Below are 26,411 nucleotides of genomic sequence, written 5' to 3'. Positions count from 1 at the left end.
TATTATAGTTTACCTCTCGACGGTGACGTCACAACTCTTGTATTTCCCTGATCAGAGTCGCCCATTTGATTTATGTTCAAACTGAAATGTTAAGTTGAACATTTAACGTTCCTTGTTATAATCACCACGTGATGTTAAATTGATGATATTAACGGACGAAGAGGATTTCTTGTGCCAATGAACGAAAAAGTAAAATAGATCCATTTTATGTTTGACCAAACAGCGGATTGCGGCAATACACCGCCTGATATGTCGTTCTCACCTTGTTCTTTTGTTTTTTTTGTCTACATTGTTGAGGCTCGTATGGATGGATTTATGGATGGATTGACAAGTGGATAGATGGATGGATGGATGGATGAGGACCGTTTTATGTTGTTATTTTAATTTAATTAATTCCAAATAATTTTTTATTTTAAGTCGGAGCTCTCTCAAATGTGAACACGTGATACAGGACCTCCTTCTGAACCGAGAAAGTGTTCACTCATTCTTTTAGCTGCTTTAATTCTCAAGATATAAGGGGAAATGTGTCCATTTTCGGGGTCTGAACACCATCATTTTTGCCCATCCATGCCAGGAGCCCGTTTCCAAATTAAAAGACCAATCCTTGAGGCCTTCATACATTTTGAACTACCCCTCCATTTGGATGTGCATGCAAAATTTTCAGCTTCCCACACCCTTTCACACACACACCCACACACACTCACACACGTTGTGTGGTAAATCTAGATGTTCGTAGATCTAGGAAAGCATTCAACGAGTAAAATGTGCTGTGATAAAATTGAAGGTTTTTGAGCGATACCACGTGAGAACGTGATGACGTCATCCGAACGGATCAAGCCGCCATTTCCGTGCGTGAGGGGCGGAGTCAACGGCAACGTCCTTCTCAGCGCCAGTTCCTGGTCACGGAGTTTGCTGGAGAAGATGGTCGGACTTGATACAGGAGGCCTCAAATCGTGCGAGTCTTTGCTCCCTTCACCCGAACCTTCCAGGTCGTTGACCATTCCCTCGGTTTCCCTTCTCAATCCACAATGAACCCAACTGGAGGAGGACGGCGGCGAAGTCGTTCGTCACAGTAAGTACAGGGGCTTCTTCAGGGTGGGACATCGAAATATCGGGTTTCCCGTCAAATTACTCGTCGCTTCGCTGACGTATTTCATCAAATGACGTCATGTTGTTCTTCATGAACATTCTGCTCCACTCACTCCATCGTTACTCATGATATTTATGTCCGAGAAAATACAACCCGTTGTTTACTGAGAAAAACATGAAGTGGGAGGGGGGGTATTGGAGGGAGGGGGGGTATTGGAGGGAGGGGGGAAGAAGAGGAGGGAGGGAGGGGGAGAAGAGGAGGGAGGGGGAGAAGAGGAGGGAGGGGGGAGAAGAGGAGGGAGGGGGGAGAAGAGGAGGGAGGGGGTAGAGAGAGGAGGGAGGGAGAGATAGGAGAGGGGGGGGGAAGAAGAGGAGGGTTTCTCAGTGTGCTTTTTATGAAGTTCATCGTTGAGATCACTTGCTCGCACAGGCAAGTCGATCCGAAGATGGACGGAATGCCATATCCATATCTCATCACGTTACTGTCGGTTTCCCGTGAAGAATTCCAAACTTCAAACACTATTTGGTCTTGTTTTTTTATGAAGATCATCCATTTCGGTCCATCTGTGTTGAACTGCCAGGGTAGATCTGTTCCTTTCTAGATTTTCGAGTTTGGTCACTAAGCCTCTGAGTTTAGAACTCCACACGTCCTTGTCCTGCAAATCTGGAAGTTCAAGTTCTGCTCGGTCTCCTCCTGTAAATGCTGAAAAGTTGAGGCAGAAGTGTCTGCTTCAAGGGATTTCAACACAAATGATAAAGTTTTTTTCAACACAAATGATCAACATAAATGAGAGTAGGTTTTTGAGTGATACAATGTGGGGGAAAAGTGATGACATCATCTGAGTTCCTGATAACAAGTGCAATAAATAAATGATCACGTGATCTACGTGTGCTGGATCACGATTGTGGATTTTAATCCAACGACTGCGTGTAAGACACTTGTATGTTCATCCTGCTCTGCACTTCCTGTTCAACAGGACCAGGAGAAACCAACGGCGTGGAAATGCACCAGGACTGCAGGAAGAAGGTTTCTTCACACAGCCGTCTCTTCCCGAGATGTCTCAACACGTGAGCCACATTCTGGACCTGAGCTCCCAGTGTGAAGGATACAATTCCATCAGCGACCTGGTGGGTCCACTTCGCATATATTCCCCATCCGGGTCCTTCATGCACGTGACCGTGCCGAGAACATACGGGGCATGGTGTGACCGCTTGTCCCGATGTACACCCCGACGTTGTCCCAAGAATCCCGAGTGGTTTAAAAGCCAGGATTTCATCGAGTTACTTTTCGATGAGCCAGTCTTCCCGACCAGGGTCTCGATCTTGGAGTTGTTCCCCCCTGGATACGTGGTTCGGATTCTGGCCAGGTCCTGGGATGAAGGTGAAGAGTCTGCTGTGTACAGGTACCAATGACCCTTTTGGTTTAAATCTCCAACGACTTTTAAAGTGTTTATGCTCATGAGTCCAAAAGGGACGAAATGACCAATTATCATTTGTTTTGGGAGTATGTTGAGCCTCTGACTGGTCTTACATGATGGTAACGGGATTTCAAAAACATCTTCGTTATATAAATGGAGTAGTTACCTTTTTGTAACCAGGTTTTTGTAACCAGATTAGTTACCTGGTATTGTATGACATCAGCCACACCCTAATACACAATGTCTACTTCATGGTAAAATCAAAAGGACACTCCTCATAAGTTTTACTTTGGTGATGTACGATGCAGGTGGCGGACGCTGTGGTCCGGCCCTGTGGACCCCAATCTTCCACCGAACGACCCATTCACGTTTTCCCCAACGATACAACCACCGGGTTTTGCAACGAACGTCCTCCGTCTGGAGTTCAATTGCTCCCTGAGCGCTTTCCCCATGGAACTGGCCGCTGTTGTTCTGTGCGGTGTCCCGGTGTACATTATGCAACCGAAGAAGAGCAAAAATGAAGATGATGCTGGGTCAGATAGACTTCGGCAGAAGCAAAACAGGATGGAAAGAAAGAGGAGATGAGATCTGGTCAAACAGATGGAGGAAGAAAGGAGGGCAAACAAAGAGGAAGGGAAGATTTCCTCATTCACAAAAAATGGATATTTTGACATTTTACCTTTTGAGGTGAGTATGTGAACCCCTACTATGTGTGTTTGATGAGTGTGAGTATGTGAACCCCTACTATGTGTGTTTGATGAGTGTGAGTATGTGAACCCCTACTATGTATGTTTGATGAGTGTGAGTCTGTGAACCCCTACTATGTGTGTTTGATGAGTGTGAGTATGTGAACCCCTACTATGTGTGTTTGATGAGTGTGAGTATGTGAACCCCTACTATGTATGTTTGATGAGTGTGAGTATGTGAACCCCCACTATGTATGTTTGATGAGTGTGAGTATGTGCACCCCTACTATGTATGTTTGATGAGTGTGAGTGTGAGTGTGTGAACCCCTACTATGTGTGTTTGATGAGTGTGAGTCTGTGAACCCCTACTATGTATGTTTGATGAGTGTGAGTCTGTGAACCCCTACTATGTATGTTTGATGAGTGTGAGTCTGTGAACCCCCACTATGTATGTTTGATGAGTGTGAGAATGTGAACCCCTACAATGTATGTTTGATTAGTGTGAGTATGTGCACCCCTACTATGTATGTTTGATGAGTGTGAGTATGTGAACCCCCACTATGTATGTTTGATGAGTGTGAGTATGTGCACCCCTACTATGTATGTTTGATGAGTGTGAGTATGTGAACCCCCACTATGTATGTTTGATGAGTGTATGTGCACCCCTACTATGTATGTTTGATGAGTGTGAGTATGTGAACCCCTACTATGTGTGTTTGATGAGTGTAAGTATGTGAACCCCCACTATGTATGTTTGATGAGTGTATGTGCACCCCTACTATGTATGTTTGATGAGTGTGAGTATGTGAACCCCCACTATGTATGTTTGATGAGTGTAAGTATGTGAACCCCTACTATGTGTGTTTGATGAGTGTGAGTCTGTGAACCCCTACTATGTATGTTTGATGAGTGTATGTGAACCCCTACTATGTATGTTTGATGAGTGTGAGTATGTGAACCCCTACTATGTATGTTTGATGAGTGTGAGTATGTGAACCCCTACTATGTATGTTTGATGAGTGTGAGTATGTGAACCCCTGCTATGTATGTTTCATGAGTGTGAGTATGTGAACCCCCGCTATGTATGTTTCATGAGTGTGAGTATGTGAACCCCTACTACATATGTTTGATGAGTGTGAGTATGTGAACCCCTACTATGTATTGTTGTGGTTGACGAAATTCGCACACCACCATTCAGGTCCCTTAGGTGAGATATCTCCGTAAGTATATGTGTAGTTAGGCCCAAACCCGTTGTTTAGAGGGAATACATGTCATTCACTCGGGCTGCGACTCTTCAGGATAGCCGTTTTTCTTTTCCTATCTTTATTTTGGACCAGCCGCCATTTCTACAACCACCAACCACAACGCCGCTTCACAACCACAGCCACGACACCAACCGTCACCGTCACAACTCGCCACCGTCGCATCACCACCATTCCCGCGCCACTTGTGGGCACCGATACTGGACTCGTGCAGGACGCGCACCGAGCAGCGTGTTCAAAAACATCACAGACTTTCCGCAGAGAACGGATCAAAAACGACTCACACCCACTTTTGTTCCGTCCTATCGGAGAGCGTGGGCGATTTGGCTCCGCCTCCAGGGCGTTGGAGTGAGGTCGCTATATGCAAATTCATGGATCAAAAAGCATTCACGCCCACTTTTCCTCGGTCCAATGGGGAGCCAGTTAGAGAGGTGAAGTGTCGGAGGCAGAGGGTCAAAGGTGAAGGAGCGAAGCCACGGGGCTTATATAAACGGCTGCGTTCGTCAGTCAAGGAGTGGTGCGTTGGAACGAGTTGTCGGTGGAGCTGGGAAGAAGAGTCAGAGTTCGGAGGGGAGAAGTCAAGAGTGAAGAGTTGGGACGAGCCAAGAGAGGAGACGGAGAGAGCGAGTAGACGGGGCTGTGGAGAGGGGGCGGCGGCGAAGGCGGACGAGGGGGTGCTCGCGTCGGTGCCGGGAGCTGCAGAGGGAGAGGCCAGCAACGCGACCGAGGTCGAGGAGGAGACGCTCGCCGCGGGACCCGAGACAGGGTGATATCCTCCTTCCCCCGAGCATCAGCAACCCCCTCCTGTTTCCCCCCGTGCTGAGATAGTGCGACAAAGGGGGCCCCTTTCCCACCCCCTACCAGACACTGTCCGCGAGACCCGCGGAGTTGAGGCACCGCCGCCACTTCGCGTCTCATCATCAGACGGGTAGGCCCGACCCGGTCTCGGCCCCAGGCCCGCCTCATCCTTGAGGGTGGTTCTTTTTCTTTTGTTTTGGGTACATGTGTTGTCGGCGCCGTCTGTGAAGTAAAATTGTATAAGTGTTGCCGTGTGCTCGGTAGTCGGATAGATCTGCATTGTTGCATTTGCTTTTTGTGTAATATTGCATTGTCTTCTTCTTTTACATGTGCTTTTGGTGGAATTGTATACGTGTGCTTTCCGTTCATCGCGAAATAAATGTGCTTCATGTTGAACTGTTTTCCCGCTTCGCTTCGTCTTTTCCTCTATTGAATCTCCATCTTGCTTCACGTAAAGGGTTGGCCGTGGGCTGAAACGCCCGATAATTAATCGAACCGTCGAGGCCGACGAATAACACCGCTCGGTTATCCCGATAGTACGGAACGGGTCACTTAAAGTGGCCCGTGTCCGAAGTCGACCTGCGGCGAGGTGCGATCGCCCGGTCTACCCTCCGTGTGGGTACTTAGGCAGGTCGAATTTGGCGAGCAACCCTATCCCACGCGGGGGCCGATTGGCACGATCGCGGTGAGACCGAAAGGTCCACCCGTGACTAGTTCCCGGCGTTAGTCCGAGAGGGTCACGACTGGATTGTCCGTCCGGTGGGCGACGTGCCGCGATTCGAGTTACGTGGCCGTCCGCACGCCGGCGGGCGCGAATCCGCAACAGTATGTTTGATGAGTGTGAGTATGTGCACCCCTACTATGTATGTTTGATGAGTGTGAGTATGCGAACCCCCACTATGTATGTTTGATGAGTGTGAGTATGTGCACCCCTACTATGTATGTTTGATGAGTGTGAGTCTGTGAACCCCTACTATGTGTGTTTGATGAGTGTGAGTCTGTGAACCCCTACTATGTATGTTTGATGAGTGTATGTGAACCCCTACTATGTATGTTTGATGAGTGTGAGTATGTGAACCCCTACTATGTATGTTTGATGAGTGTGAGTATGTGAACCCCTACTATGTATGTTTGATGAGTGTGAGTATGTGAACCCCTACTATGTATGTTTGATGAGTGTGAGTATGTGAACCCCCACTATGTATGTTTGATGAGTGTGAGTATGTGCACCCCTACTATGTATGTTTGATGAGTGTGAGTGTGAGTGTGTGAACCCCTACTATGTGTGTTTGATGAGTGTGAGTCTGTGAACCCCTACTATGTATGTTTGATGAGTGTGAGTCTGTGAACCCCTACTATGTATGTTTGACGAGTGTGAGTATGTGAACCCCTACTATGTATGTTTGATGAGTGTGAGTATGTGCACCCCTACTATGTATGTTTGATGAGTGTGAGTATGTGAACCCCTACTATGTATGTTTGATGAGTGTGAGTATTTGCACCCCTCCTATATATGTTTGATGAGTGTGAGTATGTGAACCCCTACTATGTATGTTTGATGAGTGTGAGTATGTGCACCCCTACTATGTATGTTTGATGAGTGTGAGTATGTGAACCCCTACTATGTATGTTTGATGAGTGTGAGTATGTGAACCCCTACTATGTATGTTTGATGAGTGTGAGTATGTGAACCCCTACTATGTATGTTTGATGAGTGTGAGTATGTGAACCCCCACTATGTATGTTTGATTAGTGTGAGTATGTGAACCCCTACTATGTATGTTTGATTAGTGTGAGTATGTGCACCCCTACTATGTATGTTTGATGAGTGTGAGTATGTGAACCCCCACTATGTATGTTTGATGAGTGTGAGTATGTGCACCCCTACTATGTATGTTTGATGAGTGTGAGTATGTGAACCCCCACTATGTATGTTTGATGAGTGTATGTGCACCCCTACTATGTATGTTTGATGAGTGTGAGTATGTGAACCCCTACTATGTGTGTTTGATGAGTGTAAGTATGTGAACCCCCACTATGTATGTTTGATGAGTGTATGTGCACCCCTACTATGTATGTTTGATGAGTGTGAGTATGTGAACCCCCACTATGTATGTTTGATGAGTGTAAGTATGTGAACCCCTACTATGTGTGTTTGATGAGTGTGAGTCTGTGAACCCCTACTATGTATGTTTGATGAGTGTATGTGAACCCCTACTATGTATGTTTGATGAGTGTGAGTATGTGAACCCCTACTATGTATGTTTGATGAGTGTGAGTATGTGAACCCCTACTATGTATGTTTGATGAGTGTGAGTATGTGAACCCCTGCTATGTATGTTTGATGAGTGTGAGTATGTGAACCCCCGCTATGTATGTTTCATGAGTGTGAGTATGTGAACCCCTACTACATATGTTTGATGAGTGTGAGTATGTGAACCCCTACTATGTATTGTTGTGGTTGACGAAATTCGCACACCACCATTCAGGTCCCTTAGGTGAGATATCTCCGTAAGTATATGTGTAGTTAGGCCCAAACCCGTTGTTTAGAGGGAATACATGTCATTCACTCGGGCTGCGACTCTTCAGGATAGCCGTTTTTCTTTTCCTATCTTTATTTTGGACCAGCCGCCATTTCTACAACCACCAACCACAACGCCGCTTCACAACCACAGCCACGACACCAACCGTCACCGTCACAACTCGCCACCGTCGCATCACCACCATTCCCGCGCCACTTGTGGGCACCGATACTGGACTCGTGCAGGACGCGCACCAAGCAGCGTGTTCAAAAACATCACAGACTTTCCGCAGAGAACGGATCAAAAACGACTCACACCCACTTTTGTTCCGTCCTATCGGAGAGCGTGGGCGATTTGGCTCCGCCTCCAGGGCGTTGGAGTGAGGTCGCTATATGCAAATTCATGGATCAAAAAGCATTCACGCCCACTTTTCCTCGGTCCAATGGGGAGCCAGTTAGAGAGTTGAAGTGTCGGAGGCAGAGGGTCAAAGGTGAAGGAGCGAAGCCACGGGGCTTATATAAACGGCTGCGTTCGTCAGTCAAGGAGTGGTGCGTTGGAACGAGTTGTCGGTGGAGCTGGGAAGAAGAGTCAGAGTTCGGAGGGGAGAAGTCAAGAGTGAAGAGTTGGGACGAGCCAAGAGAGGAGACGGAGAGAGCGAGTAGACGGGGCTGTGGAGAGGGGGCGGCGGCGAAGGCGGACGAGGGGGTGCTCGCGTCGGTGCCGGGAGCTGCAGAGGGAGAGGCCAGCAACGCGACCGAGGTCGAGGAGGAGACGCTCGCCGCGGGACCCGAGACAGGGTGATATCCTCCTTCCCCCGAGCATCAGCAACCCCCTCCTGTTTCCCCCCGTGCTGAGATAGTGCGACAAAGGGGGCCCCTTTCCCACCCCCTACCAGACACTGTCCGCGAGACCCGCGGAGTTGAGGCACCGCCGCCCGCCGCGTCACATCATCAGACGGGTAGGCCCGACCCGGTCTCGGCCCCAGGCCCGCCTCATCCTTGAGGGTGGTTCTTTTTCTTTTGTTTTGGGTACATGTGTTGTCGGCGCCGTCTGTGAAGTAAAATTGTATAAGTGTTGCCGTGTGCTCGGTAGGTCGGATAGATCTGCATTGTTGCATTTGCTTTTTGTGTAATATTGCATTGTCTTCTTCTTTTACATGTGCTTTTGGTGGAATTGTATACGTGTGCTTTCCGTTCATCGCGAAATAAATGTGCTTCATGTTGAACTGTTTTCCCGCTTCGCTTCGTCTTTTCCTCTATTGAATCTCCATCTTGCTTCACGTAAAGGGTTGGCCGTGGGCTGAAACGCCCGATAATTAATCGAACCGTCGAGGCCGACGAATAACACCGCTCGGTTATCCCGATAGTACGGAACGGGTCACTTAAAGTGGCCCGCGTCCGACGTCGACCTCCGCCGAGGTGCGATCGCCCGGTCTACCCTCCGTGTGGGTACTTAGGCAGGTCGAATTTGGCAGGCAACCCTATCCCACGCGAGGGCCGATTGGCACGATCGCGGTGAGACCGAAAGGTCCACCCGTGACTAGTTCCCGGCGTTAGTCCGAGAGGGTCACGACTGGATTGTCCGTCCGGTGGGCGACGTGCCGCGATTCGAGTTACGTGGCCGTCCGCACGCCGGCGGCGCGAATCCGCAACAGTATGTTTGATGAGTGTGAGTATGTGCACCCCTACTATGTATGTTTGATGAGTGTGAGTATGCGAACCCCCACTATGTATGTTTGATGAGTGTGAGTATGTGCACCCCTACTATGTATGTTTGATGAGTGTGAGTCTGTGAACCCCTACTATGTGTGTTTGATGAGTGTGAGTCTGTGAACCCCTACTATGTATGTTTGATGAGTGTATGTGAACCCCTACTATGTATGTTTGATGAGTGTGAGTATGTGAACCCCTTCTATGTATGTTTGATGAGTGTGAGTATGTGAACCCCTACTATGTATGTTTGATGAGTGTGAGTATGTGAACCCCTACTATGTATGTTTGATGAGTGTGAGTATGTGAACCCCCACTATGTATGTTTGATGAGTGTGAGTATGTGCACCCCTACTATGTATGTTTGATGAGTGTGAGTGTGAGTGTGTGAACCCCTACTATGTGTGTTTGATGAGTGTGAGTCTGTGAACCCCTACTATGTATGTTTGATGAGTGTGAGTCTGTGAACCCCTACTATGTATGTTTGACGAGTGTGAGTATGTGAACCCCTACTATGTATGTTTGATGAGTGTGAGTATGTGCACCCCTACTATGTATGTTTGATGAGTGTGAGTATGTGAACCCCTACTATGTATGTTTGATGAGTGTGAGTATTTGCACCCCTACTATATATGTTTGATGAGTGTGAGTATGTGAACCCCTACTATGTATGTTTGATGAGTGTGAGTATGTGCACCCCTACTATGTATGTTTGATGAGTGTGAGTATGTGAACCCCTACTATGTATGTTTGATGAGTGTGAGTATGTGAACCCCTACTATGTATGTTTGATGAGTGTGAGTATGTGAACCCCTACTATGTATGTTTGATGAGTGTGAGTATGTGAACCCCCACTATGTATGTTTGATTAGTGTGAGTATGTGAACCCCTACTATGTATGTTTGATTAGTGTGAGTATGTGCACCCCTACTATGTATGTTTGATGAGTGTGAGTATGTGAACCCCCACTATGTATGTTTGATGAGTGTGAGTATGTGCACCCCTACTATGTATGTTTGATGAGTGTGAGTATGTGAACCCCCACTATGTATGTTTGATGAGTGTATGTGCACCCCTACTATGTATGTTTGATGAGTGTGAGTATGTGAACCCCTACTATGTGTGTTTGATGAGTGTAAGTATGTGAACCCCCACTATGTATGTTTGATGAGTGTATGTGCACCCCTACTATGTATGTTTGATGAGTGTGAGTATGTGAACCCCCACTATGTATGTTTGATGAGTGTAAGTATGTGAACCCCTACTATGTGTGTTTGATGAGTGTGAGTCTGTGAACCCCTACTATGTATGTTTGATGAGTGTATGTGAACCCCTACTATGTATGTTTGATGAGTGTGAGTATGTGAACCCCTACTATGTATGTTTGATGAGTGTGAGTATGTGAACCCCTACTATGTATGTTTGATGAGTGTGAGTATGTGAACCCCTGCTATGTATGTTTGATGAGTGTGAGTATGTGAACCCCCGCTATGTATGTTTCATGAGTGTGAGTATGTGAACCCCTACTACATATGTTTGATGAGTGTGAGTATGTGAACCCCTACTATGTATTGTTGTGGTTGACGAAATTCGCACACCACCATTCAGGTCCCTTAGGTGAGATATCTCCGTAAGTATATGTGTAGTTAGGCCCAAACCCGTTGTTTAGAGGGAATACATGTCATTCACTCGGGCTGCGACTCTTCAGGATAGCCGTTTTTCTTTTCCTATCTTTATTTTGGACCAGCCGCCATTTCTACAACCACCAACCACAACGCCGCTTCACAACCACAGCCACGACACCAACCGTCACCGTCACAACTCGCCACCGTCGCATCACCACCATTCCCGCGCCACTTGTGGGCACCGATACTGGACTCGTGCAGGACGCGCACCGAGCAGCGTGTTCAAAAACATCACAGACTTTCCGCAGAGAACGGATCAAAAACGACTCACACCCACTTTTGTTCCGTCCTATCGGAGAGCGTGGGCGATTTGGCTCCGCCTCCAGGGCGTTGGAGTGAGGTCGCTATATGCAAATTCATGGATCAAAAAGCATTCACGCCCACTTTTCCTCGGTCCAATGGGGAGCCAGTTAGAGAGGTGAAGTGTCGGAGGCAGAGGGTCAAAGGTGAAGGAGCGAAGCCACGGGGCTTATAGAAACGTCTGCGTTCGCCAGTCAAGGAGTGGTGCGTTGGAACGAGTTGTCGGTGGAGCTGGGAAGAAGAGTCAGAGTTCGGAGGGGAGAAGTCAAGAGTGAAGAGTTGGGACGAGCCAAGAGAGGAGACGGAGAGAGCGAGTAGACGGGGCTGTGGAGAGGGGGCGGCGGCGAAGGCGGACGAGGGGGTGCTCGCGTCGGTGCCGGGAGCTGCAGAGGGAGAGGCCAGCAACGCGACCGAGGTCGAGGAGGAGACGCTCGCCGCGGGACCCGAGACAGGGTGATATCCTCCTTCCCCGAGCATCAGCAACCCCTCCTGTTTCCCCCCGTGCTGAGATAGTGCGACAAAGGGGCCCCTTTCCCACCCCCTACCAGACACTGTCCGCGAGACCCGCGGAGTTGAGGCACCGCCGCCACTTCGCGTCTCATCATCAGACGGGCAGGCCCGACCCGGTCTCGGCCCCAGGCCCGCCTCATCCTTGAGGGTGGTTCTTTTTCTTTTGTTTTGGGTACATGTGTTGTCGGCGCCGTCTGTGAAGTAAAATTGTATAAGTGTTGCCGTGTGCTCGGTAGTCGGATAGATCTGCATTGTTGCATTTGCTTTTTGTGTAATATTGCATTGTCTTCTTCTTTTACATGTGCTTTTGGTGGAATTGTATACGTGTGCTTTCCGTTCATCGCGAAATAAATGTGCTTCATGTTGAACTGTTTTTCCCGCTTCGCTTCGTCTTTTCCTCTATTGAATCTCCATCTTGCTTCACGTAAAGGGTTGGCCGTGGGCTGAAACGCCCGATAATTAATCGAACCGTCGAGGCCGACGAATAACACCGCTCGGTTATCCCGATAGTACGGAACGGGTCACTTAAAGTGGCCCGTGTCCGAAGTCGACCTGCGGCGAGGTGCGATCGCCCGGTCTACCCTCCGTGTGGGTACTTAGGCAGGTCGAATTTGGCGAGCAACCCTATCCCACGCGGGGGCCGATTGGCACGATCGCGGTGAGACCGAAAGGTCCACCCGTGACTAGTTCCCGGCGTTAGTCCGAGAGGGTCACGACTGGATTGTCCGTCCGGTGGGCGACGTGCCGCGATTCGAGTTACGTGGCCGTCCGCACGCCGGCGGGCGCGAATCCGCAACAGTATGTTTGATGAGTGTGAGTATGTGCACCCCTACTATGTATGTTTGATGAGTGTGAGTATGTGAACCCCCACTATGTATGTTTGATGAGTGTGAGTATGTGCACCCCTACTATGTATGTTTGATGAGTGTGAGTCTGTGAACCCCTACTATGTGTGTTTGATGAGTGTGAGTCTGTGAACCCCTACTATGTATGTTTGATGAGTGTATGTGAACCCCTACTATGTATGTTTGATGAGTGTGAGTATGTGAACCCCTACTATGTATGTTTGATGAGTGTGAGTATGTGAACCCCTACTATGTATGTTTGATGAGTGTGAGTATGTGAACCCCTACTATGTATGTTTGATGAGTGTGAGTATGTGAACCCCTACTATGTATGTTTGATGAGTGTGAGTATGTGCACCCCTACTATGTATGTTTGATGAGTGTGAGTGTGAGTGTGTGAACCCCTACTATGTGTGTTTGATGAGTGTGAGTCTGTGAACCCCTACTATGTATGTTTGATGAGTGTGAGTCTGTGAACCCCTACTATGTATGTTTGATGAGTGTGAGTATGTGAACCCCTACTATGTATGTTTGATGAGTGTGAGTATGTGCACCCCTACTATGTATGTTTGATGAGTGTGAGTATGTGAACCCCTACTATGTATGTTTGATGAGTGTGAGTATTTGCACCCCTACTATATATGTTTGATGAGTGTGAGTATGTGAACCCCTACTATGTATGTTTGATGAGTGTGAGTATGTGCACCCCTACTATGTATGTTTGATGAGTGTGAGTATGTGAACCCCTACTATGTATGTTTGATGAGTGTGAGTATGTGAACCCCTACTATGTATGTTTGATGAGTGTGAGTATGTGAACCCCTACTATGTATGTTTGATGAGTGTGAGTATGTGAACCCCTACTATGTATGTTTGATTAGTGTGAGTATGTGAACCCCTACTATGTATGTTTGATTAGTGTGAGTATGTGCACCCCTACTATGTATGTTTGATGAGTGTGAGTATGTGAACCCCCACTATGTATGTTTGATGAGTGTGAGTATGTGCACCCCTACTATGTATGTTTGATGAGTGTGAGTATGTGAACCCCCACTATGTATGTTTGATGAGTGTATATGCACCCCTACTATGTATGTTTGATGAGTGTGAGTATGTGAACCCCCACTATGTATGTTTCATGAGTGTAAGTATGTGAACCCCTACTATGTGTGTTTGATGAGTGCAAGTATGTGAACCCCTACTATGTGTGTTTGATGAGTGTAAGTATGTGAACCCCTGCTATGTATGTTTGATTCGTGTGAGTATGTGAACCCCTACTATGTATGTTTCATGAGTGTGAGTATGTGAACCCCTACTATGTATGTTTGATGAGTGTGAGTATGTGAACCCCTACTATGTATGTTTGATGAGTGTGAGTATGTGAACCCCGACCATGTATGTTTGATGAGTGTGAGTATGTGAACCCCTACTATGTATGTTTCATGAGTGTGAGTATGTGCACGCCTACTATGTGTGTTTGATGAGTCTAAGTATGTGAACCCCCACTATGTATGTTTGATGAGTGTGAGTATGTGCACCCCTACTATGTATGTTTGATGAGTGTGAGTATGTGAACCCCTACTATGTGTGTTTGATGAGTGTAAGTATGTGAACCCCTACTATGTGTGTTTGATGAGTGTGAGTCTGTGAACCCCTACTATGTATGTTTGATGAGTGTATGTGAACCCCTACTATGTATGTTTGATGAGTGTGAGTATGTGAACCCCTACTATGTATGTTTGATGAGTGTGAGTATGTGAACCCCTACTATGTATGTTTGATGAGTGTGAGTATGTGAACCCCTACTATGTATGTTTGATGAGTGTGAGTATGTGAACCCCCACTATGTATGTTTCATGAGTGTGAGTATGTGAACCCCTACTATGTATGTTTGATGAGTGTGAGTATGTGAACCCCTACTATGTATGTTTGATGAGTGTGAGTATGTGCACCCCTACTATGTATGTTTGATGAGTGTGAGTATGTGAACCCCCACTATGTATGTTTGATGAGTGTGAGTATGTGCACCCCTACTATGTATGTTTGATGAGTGTGAGTATGTGAACCCCCACTATGTATGTTTGATGAGTGTGAGTATGTGCACCCCTACTATGTATGTTTGATGAGTGTGAGTGTGAGTGTGTGAACCCCTACTATGTGTGTTTGATGAGTGTGAGTCTGTGAACCCCTACTATGTATGTTTGATGAGTGTGAGTATGTGCACCCCTACTATATATGTTTGATGAGTGTGAGTATGTGAACCCCTACTATGTATGTTTGATGAGTGTGAGTATGTGAACCCCTACTATGTATGTTTGATGAGTGTGAGTATGTGCACCCCTACTATGTATGTTTGATGAGTGTGAGTATGTGAACCCCCACTATGTATGTTTGATGAGTGTGAGTATGTGCACCCCTACTATGTATGTTTGATGAGTGTGAGTATGTGAACCCCCACTATGTATGTTTGATGAGTGTGAGTATGTGCACCCCTACTATGTATGTTTGATGAGTGTGAGTGTGAGTGTGTGAACCCCTACTATGTGTGTTTGATGAGTGTGAGTCTGTGAACCCCTACTATGTATGTTTGATGAGTGTGAGTATGTGCACCCCGACTATATATGTTTGATGAGTGTGAGTATGTGAACCCCTACTATGTATGTTTGATGAGTGTGAGTATGTGCACCCCTACTATGTATGTTTGATGAGTGTGAGTATGTGAACCCCTACTATGTATGTTTGATGAGTGCGAGTATGTGCACCCCTACTATGTATGTTTGATGAGTGTGAGTATGTGAACCCCTACTATGTATGTTTGATGAGTGTGAGTATGTGAACCCCTACTATGTATGTTTGATGAGTGTGAGTATGTGAACCCCTACTATGTATGTTTGATTAGTGTGAGTATGTGAACCCCTACTATGTATGTTTGATGAGTGTGAGTATGTGAACCCCTACTATGTATGTTTGATGAGTGTGAGTATGTGAACCCCTACTATGTATGTTTGATGAGTGTGAGTATGTGAACCCCTACTATGTATGTTTGATTAGTGTGAGTATGTGAACCCCTACTATGTATGTTTGATGAGTGTGAGTATGTGAACCCCTACTATGTATGTTTGATGAGTGTGAGTATGTGAACCCCTACTATGTATGTTTGATGTGTGTGAGTATGTGAATCTTTTTTTCTTCTTTTCTAACTTGGTTTCCCAGATCACGTCATCTCATTGTTTGGCTTCAGAATGGTTTCAGACGATGGCATTAACAATGAAATGGCTGTCCAAGTCTGTTTATGTTTGGAAGTCCTTAATGGCTTCACTCGTGGTTACCTGGGTTGTTTTGAGGGTTACTGGTGTTTCATTTGATGGACATCCTTGACTATCTGAACAGTGACAGCGAGTCAGGTTGATGCACTGATAATTCAATCGATGTTTTTTTTTGTTACATCCTTACTTCCACGACAGATTATAGAAATTATTTTATCTCACCTGACGCTCCCTGAGCTGTGCTGTCTCGCTCAAAGCAGCCGTACCCTGCGCGACCACTGCTACAACTCTTCCCTGGATAAACACTTGGACCTCAAACCTTACTGGCCATCTCTCTGCGAGGAGGACCTTCTATCTTTGAAGCCTCGTCTCACCTACACATGCTCGCTCAGTCTCTCGTGGACCGGAAACAATGGTGGCTTCAGTCCTACACTCCTCACAAAGTGAGTAATTCGATGCAAAGTTAGTAATCCACGGCCTGGGTTTCGGTGAACCCTCTCCACTTCTCTGTCTCCACCACAGCAAACGTGGGTTGATGGAAGTTGGTTTTGAACTTGGTCTCGTCTCTCACTGCTTTGTTTAAAACACCGTCCCAATGTCTTCCTACGGTACCTTTTCAGTTTCCTCGGTGGGTTTGCTGAGCACCTACTGCACCTGGAGCTGGCAAATTGCCATTGGATGACGTACGGATGCTTGGACTCTATCACCATGCTCTGCCAAAATCTTCGTCACCTGGACCTGTCGTCGTGTGACCAAATACCACCCGAGGAATTCAAACAGCTCTCGTCCTTGCGGAGGCTGCAACGCCTCGTCCTGTACCGAACGCGGATCAGTGTGAGCTGTTCACCGAGTTTATGTTCGTTTACTCTCTCGCAATTGTGTCATTTAGAAAACCATTGAAAGTAAATCTTGATTTTCCTCTCTCGTTGTGTGTGCTCCGTGGATGGGAAGGGGATTATTTTAACCAGTGTTAAAGGATGACATTGTACTTCCATCTTGTTTCAGACGGAGAGTCTCCTGTGGATCAGTTCCAAGTGCACAGAGTTGAGGCATCTCAACCTCGTGGACTGTTCTCAGGTATGTACACCTCTATGTGCAACCGCAGAGGTGTTTTACAGTCAAATGATTGTCCTGTACGATTGTGAAGACAAACTGATTCACTTCCTGCTTGGGATGAGTTCATCTGATTTGTTTGATATTTCCTTTCCTCGTCACATAAACATAAACACGGTCGATGTGTGGTTATGATTCATGACGATGAGCTCCAGGCGCTGCTCATCCCTACATCGAATCCATGGTTGCAATTCACACAGTAAAAAAATCCCTTTTGAATCTTAATCGCTGCAAAAAGATAGGAAACTAGAGCGAGGTCGATGGCTCGCTATCTCAACCCCCCCCCGCCCCAAGCAAAGCAGAAAGATTTTGCAAAGTTCCACCACGAATGACCCAAAATCAAATTTTGATTTAAATATTTTTCCATTTTGATCTCTGTGACTCAAAGTTCCCATCCCGAGGCACGAATTGGGGAACAAATCCAAAGGAATTTGTTTCGTATTTCACGCGTCCCCCCAATGTTGATTGCATGTCCCAAGCTTCATCGAAACGTTAAAATTTGTATTTACTTGTACGGGCCCGGAGGTGAGTGCTAGTATGTGCAGCCCTCTCTCGCTCTCTCTCTCTCGCCTCCCCCTCTCTTGCCCCCCTCTCTCCCCCCTTGTCTCGCCCTTCCTCTCTCCCCCCTCCTCTCTCGCCCCCACTCTCATCCCCCCTCTCCCGTCCCCCTCTCTCGCCTCCTCCTCTCTCCACCTCTCTTGCATTGTGACACCCCCTCTCTCTCACCCCCTCTCTCCCTCTCCTCTCTTGCCCCCCTCTCTCCCCTCCTCTCTCGCCCCTCTCTCTGTAAATGTATTCACAAATGTCTACCAAGCACAACAATTAATTCAAACCTTTGGAAAAAAACAGCTTTCAAACCCTTGGGAAACAGTTGTTTCCCTTGGGTAAATTCAAACCTTTGGATAAATTAATAATTTGAACAATTTATTCGAACCTTGGGAAAAAAATAGCTTTCAAACCTTGGGAAACACTTGGGAAACAGCTGAAACGGATAAATAACGACATCAAACCTTGAAAAGGCACATACTCAGGTCCCCAGCGTCGATTGTGACGTCATACCAAACGAAGAAGAAGACGTGTGACGTCATTCGTGACGTCATAGCACCGTGTCCTGTCATTGGTCGACAGATAAATGGCCGTAACTTGGGAACCGCTCGTCCGATTGATGTCAAACCTTGAAAAGGCACATCTGCGGGGCCCCGGCAATATTCCTGGCAAGTTTCAATCAGATCGGACCGTCAATCGTGCAGAAATAAATAAATAAATAAATAAATAAACATTAATTGTGACGTCATTCGTGATGTCATAGCACCGTGTCTTGTCATTGATTGACAGCTAAATGGTCGTAACTTGGGAGCCGCTTATCCAATTAATATTGTTACGGTTGTGGAAATTCGCAAATCACCATTCAGGTCCCATAGGTGAGATATCTCTGTAAATACATGTGTAGTTAGCCCCAAACGCGTTGTTTAGAGGGAATAAATGTGACTCATTCGGGCTGCGACGCTTTGAGATCGCCGTTTTTCTGTTCTGTCTTTATTTTGAACCAACCGCCATCACACAACAACCACCAACCACAACGCCGCTTCACAACAACAACAACGCCAACAGCCACGACCTTTACCTTCACAACTCGCTCCCGCAAACATCGCATCACCGCCATTCCAAACGGCACCATGGCCATCGGCCACAGCCGGAAACCCTCCACCACCCTCACCTCCCTCCTTCTACCGCCATTCCGCCAAGCACATCCGCGGGTCCCCAGCAATATTCCTGGCAAGTTTCAATCAGATCGGACCGGCGGTCGTCGAGAAACGGCGGTCGCAGACAAACAGACGGACAGACAGACAGACAGACACACAGAAATTGCTGGAACTATAGATAGACGAGTTTGGGCCCGTAGGTGCGTGCTCGTAGGTGAGTGCCAGTATGTGTAGCCCTCTCTCGCCCCTCTCTCTCACCCCCTCTCTCGCCCCCCTCTCTCCTCCCTAGTCTCGCCCTTCCTCGCTCACCCCAAGTCTCGCCCTTCCTCTCTCCCCCTCCTCTCTCGCCCCTCTCTCTCATCCCCCCCTCTCCCGTCCCCCTCTCTTCCAGATATTGGTCTACAGATAAATGACCGTAACCTGGGAACCGCTCGTCCGATTAATATCAAACCTCGAAAAGGCACATCCGTGGGTCCCCAGCAATATTCCTGGCAAGTTTCAATCAGATCAGACCGTCAATCGTGCAAAAAAAATAAAAATAATAAAAAATAAACATTAATTGTGACGTCATCCGTGACGTCATAACACCGTGTCTTGTCATTGGTCGACAGATAAATGGCCAAAACTTGGGAACCGCTCGTCCGATTGACATCAAACCTCGAAAGGCACATCCGCGGAGCCCCGGCAATATTCCTGGCAAGTTTCAATCCGATCGGACCGGCGGTCGTCGAGAAACTGCAGTCGCAGACAGACAAACAGACAGACACACACACACACACACACACACACACACACACACACACACACAGATTGCTGGAATTTTCGATAGATGTTAAATGTTAAAAAGGGTGTGTGGCGAAAAATGATTGTGTTCTTGCACCTTCTTGCCAAGTGCTGATCACAACTACCAAGTTTGGTGAATTTCTGCCCATCCCTTGAGGAGGACAAAGTGTGACGGACGGAGGGACACACACACAGAGCCGATTACAATACCCGCCTGTGTTTTTCAAAAAGCTTCGGGATAATGTAGTTTGGAAATAATTCAGAAAAAAGTTTTGATAATAATTGCTGAGATAAAAAAAAATATTTTAAGCTTAGGGATAATAAAGGAATTAAATTTCAATCAAAGCTCGTGCCTGAAATATGAAAAGAGACAAGGACTGTATGTTTGTCGGACACTGCCGCTGATGACATCTTTGTTGGAGATTTGTTTGCGTTTGCATATCCTTTGTGTTTTCGGATCCGCAGAAGCATTTCCTTCCCCTGCAGCTCTGGGTGTCACGATGCACGTTCCTCATCTTTCCAACCTCAGGTGAAACGTCCTGACACGGTCTTACTCAGTCTGGCCTCAAACTGCCCACAGCTTCACTCGCTCAACATGTGGAGATCCGCCAGGCTGATGGAGGTCGGATTGGCACACCTGACATCCCGTTGTCAGGATATTGAGGTATATGTGTTGAATAAGGAGAAAGCGGTGTGTTTGGGACAATATTTCGTTCCATATAGAAAATTTAAGTTTCTTTTAAGAAGCGATTATACTTTCTTTCCACGTGGACAGTCAATCAAACATGTAACGCTTCACATCGATCTGTTAAGCAGTTTCAGAGAAGATTTTTTTTACCTCCGCCACCGAAGATGGATGGAAGTAATGTTTTCACCCACGTCTGTCTGTTTCTTTGTGAACAAAATATCTCAAAAAGTTGTGGATGGATGTGGATGAAATTTAGTGGAGAGCTTGTGTATGTGACAAGAACGAAATGGTTAGATTTTGTTGAAGATACGAATCCAGATCCGGATCTGAGAAATTTAAAAGTGATTCTTCACCATTGAGAGATCGGGCCGAAAACGACATGTTGCAGGATATCTCAAAAAGTTATGGACGGATTCGGACGAAACATGTCCGAATCCACATCCGGCCGATCAGTGGGAGGCAAAACGTAAACTGATCAGCATGGTGGAGGTACGAGCTCCACCGAGTGCCCTTCTAGTTTATACAGCATTTATATTGTGACTTTCAACAACCAACTCTCCTCCTCTCATCACACCCCCTTCCCTCCCCTTTCCTCATCGTTTTAAATCCTCTTTTTTTCTTCCTTCCAGTATCTTGATAAATCAGAACACTGAATAGTTTTGTTGAGCTGGTTAGTTTGTCAAGTTATATTTTTTCGGAAACACTGGTGGCTATAATGCCTCTCTAATTGTACAATGCAGTTCTTGAATAAATGGGAATTTAAAAACTGCGTGCAACACTGATGCTGATTTTCTTGTTCCACACTTAAACTGTTCCACACAAGACCTGGACCTTGGCTGGTGTACGCGTGTGCGGGCAGGCGGTGGCGCTCTCATTGAGATGGCGCGAGAGCTGCCCAGACTACGCCGACTGGTGTTAACGGCTCACCCCTCCATCAGCGACACTGACCTCGAATCGCTCGCCACTCACTGCCCTTTACTGGAGCACCTGGACGTACTGAGTACGGGAATTCAGGGGATCATTGGAACTGGCGTGTCTGGATCCAAGAGGGTCACAGAGGTTGCTTGAAGTGGAAGGAAAATAAAAATTGCAAGTAGAAATAAGAACGACACTCGGTGGAGTGCGTACCTCCTCCAGGCTGAACAGTTTACGTTTTGTCGTCCACTGATCGGCCGGATCTGCATTGGGACCTGAACCAAAATCTAATCGGCTTGTTCTTGTCACCTACACTACTCATCCACCAAGTTTCTTCCGAATCCGTCCATACAACGTTTTCAGATATCGGTTTTGACCCCCTATCTATCAATGGTGAAGAATCGCTGAAAGAATTACAGTCTCCGATTCTAGATCTTCACCAAAATTGAATCATTTCGTCCTGATCGTCCTGGTGGATGTATACGCTCCACTGAGTGCTGTTGTACTGCAGTTTCGTACCTTGTTAACTGTACACCAAAGCCCCAGACGACTGAGCTATTTTCTCCCTTGTTTGTCATTCATCGGAGCGATTATATCTCTGTGCGTGTGGCAGGAGCTCCGCTGGTGACCGCAAGAGGGGTGTTTCACCTGCTTGATACCTCTCAGCAAATCTGCTTCCTTAACATTTCCTTCTGCTTCTGGGTGGACGAGGAGATGGCCTTTCAACTTGCACATCGCTATCCACACGTTTCCATCAAGTATACCAACTGCCGGTGAGATCACATGACCCGTTCAGAGTTGCAAACACCTGAGGAGCACTCTGATCCATGCATGAGAATCCGATTGTATTTTTACCACATGGAAATGAAAAGTTCCTTTTATTTATTTTTTCCTTTTTAAAAAATTCCTTTGTTGACGTTACAACCTGTCCGTGCTTGTTCTTTCCTTCCATTGATCCAACATTGTCCGAACCTAGATAGACTGGGAGGTAATTATCAAACGAATTGACCTGTAATATTCGGCACGCACCAGCGGTTAAACGCTCAGCCGCCCTAATGAAGATCTAATCAAGATAAGATTGGTGTTTTGCCGAGGGCGCGCTCCCCGTTCAGGAATCCACGGGACTTCAAGTTGAACGTCACAATTAGATGGTGGACACTGGAACTCGTGGTTAACTGGGTGGTGTTCGTGGTTCTAAAGCAACCCACCGCACCACAAAGTTAATTGTGAGCGGTGGCCTCAGGTCCGGCTCTTCTGAGGACAAACGAGGATTAACACCCTCATCATACACTCCCTACCCTTGGCCGTAACAATATGTCGATATTTACATGGATATATATATATATATATATATATATATATATATATATATATATATATATATATATATATTATATATAATCATTTAATATTGTTGTTTGAATATTTTTTTAAATGCTGCTCGGATTTTAAAATAATTGTTGTCATGTGTGATTGTTTTTTCAATTTGTGAATTGATGGTAGCAAACCGAAGGTGCACACCGAGGAAGGGTCCACACTTTTTCAAAAAGTTTTCAAAAAGGTTTTCCAAAAGTAATTTTTTTTCCGTTTTTTTGCGTGTGTTCAAATTGTTTTGTTTGGTTTTTTTCAAATTGTTTTGTTGTGTTTGTTTTGTAAATTGCTTGGATAAATAATTTTTTTCAATCAAAATGTGTCCTGCATTCATTTTACAACAATATATTGGTGTTCGTTGATATTATTGCTGTTATTATTGAACCAAGTGAGTGTTCATGGAAACGATCGCCTAATTTTTACCCTGATTCCCTCATGTATAGTTTGTTTCAAAACGAACACCCAATACTATATATATAATTGTATATACATAGGTTAAAGTGCAATCAAAGTGGTCAGTAACTTTGAGAGAGCTTTTCTGCCCTAAAATTGTCGTGGTAATTGATTTGACACCCCCCCCCCTCACCTTTTTTGCTTATCTTATTACAATATGTTGTCCTTATGAAAGTCAAATTTGAAAGTAAGTTCTTAATGGAATCGCCTTAATTTTGTTCAACCAAAAACTTTGAACATGACTCAAGTGGAATGAAGTTGTTTGTCAACTGTGGTGTAAATAGGTGAAAAACAGTGGGGTACAGTCAGGGGAGATGAACACTGACACATGTATAATATGTGATATTTTCTAAGTTTAAAAGGGCATAAGTGGGAAAAATTGACGAAATGACGTGAAACTCAAACTTTTTTTGCAACTTATCGTACTATAATTCACCGCCTGTCCGTCCGTCTATTCCCAGGTACCGCAACAAACAGCTGAACCGATCGCAACCATTTTTGGGTGTGTAATCCTGCGACCCCTTGGAGTAAAATGGCAAAAATATAATAACATGATCCCCTTGACTGCTCCCAGAGGGAGCGGATGCTTCCAGTTATAATAAAGCCATTTACCATGTTTCAGTTGAATGCGTTAAAGAGTATCGGGAAAAAGTTGGAAAAACACCACAGGTTGGACAGACAGATGGACAGACTGGCGGAGAGCAAACCGATACTCCCCTCCAGTGAAACCAGGTAGGGACTGATACCTGTAGTTGTAGGCAACTATCAAGGAGTTAAAAGCATCACAGCAAGATTTGAAAGAAGGAACTATGACAGAAGATAGTATTATAACAATAGTAATAACAATTATTAATATTATTGTGATGAATATATTTGCTATTTTTCGAATGAGCCAAGAGGGAGAGACAGATGATGGACAAAGAAGTAGAAGTAGAAGAAGAGGCGGAGGAGGCGTGAAAGGCAGTGTTTTGGTGATGAGTAGTTGGTGGTCACAATTTTTTTTTAATTCACACGCTTCGCAACGTTCATCAACGATGCAATGTGACAAATGACGTCAGAATAAGAGTTGTGAGAAAAGGAAGAAGGAGAGTACAAAACAACAGCTTAAAAACAAAACAAAAACACCTTAATTGGCGAACCCATAAATATGAAAAATAATTAAACAGACAATTTGGAATCATCGCGATCCTCATATAGAGCAGACACACTCACCACACACCTTCAACACCTTAATTAATTTGATGGAATTCAAACCAGAAACGTCAGCTTAGCTTAATGCACTTAACTTACCACTTAACCACAAACCTAACTACAATTATGAACTGTCTGGAAGTGATTAATTTATAGTCCTATGATGTCAACAACAGTAAGAAGAAGAGGAAATAGGAGGAGGAGGCGTTTTTGGGACAGTCCAGAGGTCGTCACGATAATAAATTATTTTTTTTTTCTTTCTTTCCAAGCTTTGCTGCACCGTCTGGACCGGTTGCAGAATCTGAGTCGAGGTTTAAGAGTAAGTTCTCCACCTTGTTGGTAGAAAAGGACACAGAGTCGTGGAACAGCTGGGTACTACTGGGTCAGGTGGGGGCAGAAAGCGATGGGTTTAGGACGCAAGATTGAGATGCAAACACCGAGTTTAGGCATTCAGTCTTTCTTAAAAAAACATGGAGCCATTTCTTATTTTTTGTGTCGATTGTCGAGGCTCGTATGAGAGCTAACACACAATGTTCAACAAGGGGAGCATGAGAAAAGAGGGTGGGAGAGGGAAGGACAAAATAGTGTGGAATAGAGACATGAGGAGATCTGAGGAAGGGAGAGGGATTGGGTGGGGAACATGAGGGTACATAAGATGGACATTACAGGGACGTTCAGGTCCTGACACCACAGGGAACTTTCAGGAAGGAAGGCAGGGAATTTGAAGGAGGTGGGTTTGGGGTGGATTAGCGAGGGAAGAAAAGATCGAGGTTTTGGATGGAAGAAGATTTGAGATGGTGGTTTGAAGGCCTGCAGAGAACAATGGGATTGAAGAGAGTGTGCGAGTTTATTCCAAAGGTGGGACAAAAGAGGAATGAAAGAGTGAAGGTCAGCAGTGATTGGTGATTTTGGTAGCTGTTGCTGCGTGAGTGAAGAAGCTGCTGCTTGTTGGTCTGACGGATGACGGATGGTGCCGCATGGGGTGGAGTTATCAGCAAAGAGACAAAGAGGATTTTCTTTTTGGATGATGCAGCTTCCAAAACCTACACCTTCTTACACCTTCCTTCCTCCACAAGAACCCTGCTGCTGCTGCCTTCCTTCGTTTTTCACAAAAACTCTTCCCGTCGGGCTGTTAGGCTTTGCAACTATCATCCTGCATTATGTCTGCATACGTAATAAAAACGATGACGTCGCAAGTCACATGGTTTGGCGGCGGCCATCTTGGATGGAAAAACGCATCTATCTTATCCAATGAACACGAAACTTCACACACCTATTCCACAATGCACGATTGGAGGCAGCAAAGAATTTCAATTTATCATGTCAGAGGTCATGCTACGGAGGCAGCCATGTCAGATTAAAAATTAATGGAAATTTTTTTTTAATCTTTTCTTCTCCACTATTTCACTATTTCAGCTTCCTCCACCTTTTCATTCAGGCTATTTTTATCTATTTTGCGGCAGGCTCATAAAATTCTAACACATGACACAGGGCCCACTTATCAACTTAAAAAGTATTCACTCATCAATGCAGCATTTCCCTGTGTGCAGATATGAGTGAAAATATGCCCATTTTAGGTGCACTGACATCTAACTTATGGCCCATCTATGCAAGGAGCCCATCTTGAAATTGAAGGCCCAATCGTCAAGACGTTCGCATATGTCCATCTGCATATGTATTGGGGCTGGCATGCAAAGTTTTAGCATCTGATATCATTCCTAACACATTTGGCGGCTTGTTATAAGTGGCAAAAAACGTGCAAATGACAGGCTTACTGAAAACACTAACTTTTTCTTCTTAATTTTTATATATTGTGTGGCAGGCTCATAAAATTCTAACACATGACAGAGGGCCCACTTATCAACTTGAAAAGTATTCACTCATCATTGCAGCATTTCCCTGTGTGCAGATATGCATGAAAATATGCCCATTTTAGGTGCACTGAGATCTAACTTATGGCCCATCTATGCAAGGAGCCCATCTTGAAATTGAAGGCCCAATCGTCAAGACGTTCGCATATGTCCATCTCCATGTGTATTCGGGCTGGCATGCAAAGTTTTAGCATCTCATATCATTCCGAACACATTTGGCGACCTGTTGTAAG

General features: G+C 45.8%; 1 protein-coding gene across 5 annotated transcripts; it reads left to right on the top strand.

The window, feature by feature from the left end:
* The first annotated feature begins 611 nt into the window (after nt 1-611).
* On the top strand, nt 612-22,981 carry LOC147006574 (F-box/LRR-repeat protein 4-like). 5 transcript variants are annotated; one of them, XR_015054746.1, is made up of 9 exons: nt 616-1,072; nt 2,067-2,492; nt 2,816-3,194; nt 16,289-16,533; nt 16,711-16,924; nt 17,096-17,167; nt 20,219-20,353; nt 21,237-21,377; nt 21,906-22,981. XR_015054746.1 is itself a non-coding variant. In XM_085868504.1 (8 exons), the coding sequence occupies exons 3-8, from the start codon at nt 3,108-3,110 to the stop codon at nt 21,918-21,920; spliced, it is 768 nt and encodes a 255-aa protein (XP_085724630.1). In that variant the 5' UTR covers nt 616-1,072; nt 2,067-2,492; nt 2,816-3,107; the 3' UTR covers nt 21,921-22,981. The 5 variants fall into 5 exon arrangements, 4 of the variants coding, with proteins under 4 accessions (XP_085724627.1, XP_085724629.1, XP_085724630.1 ...); XM_085868504.1 differs by lacking the exon at nt 21,237-21,377; XM_085868502.1 differs by having other exon boundaries at nt 21,237-22,981.
* The last annotated feature ends 3,430 nt before the right edge of the window (nt 22,982-26,411 follow it).

This window comes from Eptatretus burgeri, unplaced genomic scaffold (genome assembly GCF_056783735.1).
Source record: "Eptatretus burgeri isolate ZD-2024b unplaced genomic scaffold, Ebu_testis_v1 Ebu_testis_scaffold_3164, whole genome shotgun sequence".
Classification (NCBI taxonomy): Eukaryota; Metazoa; Chordata; class Myxini; order Myxiniformes; family Myxinidae; genus Eptatretus; species Eptatretus burgeri.
This window is presented reverse-complemented; position numbering and strand designations above follow the sequence as displayed.

Bases quoted from the DNA above. Each gene is read 5' to 3' on its own strand.
- LOC147006574 (XM_085868501.1), top strand. From the start codon at position 3,108: ATGGAGGAAGAAAGGAGGGCAAACAAAGAGGAAGGGAAGATTTCCTCA. The intron at 3,195-16,288 runs GTGAGTATGTGA...CTTCCACGACAG, and splicing joins TTGACATTTTACCTTTTGAG to ATTATAGAAATTATTTTATC. The intron at 17,168-20,218 runs GTATGTACACCT...TTCCAACCTCAG, and splicing joins ACCTCGTGGACTGTTCTCAG to GTGAAACGTCCTGACACGGT.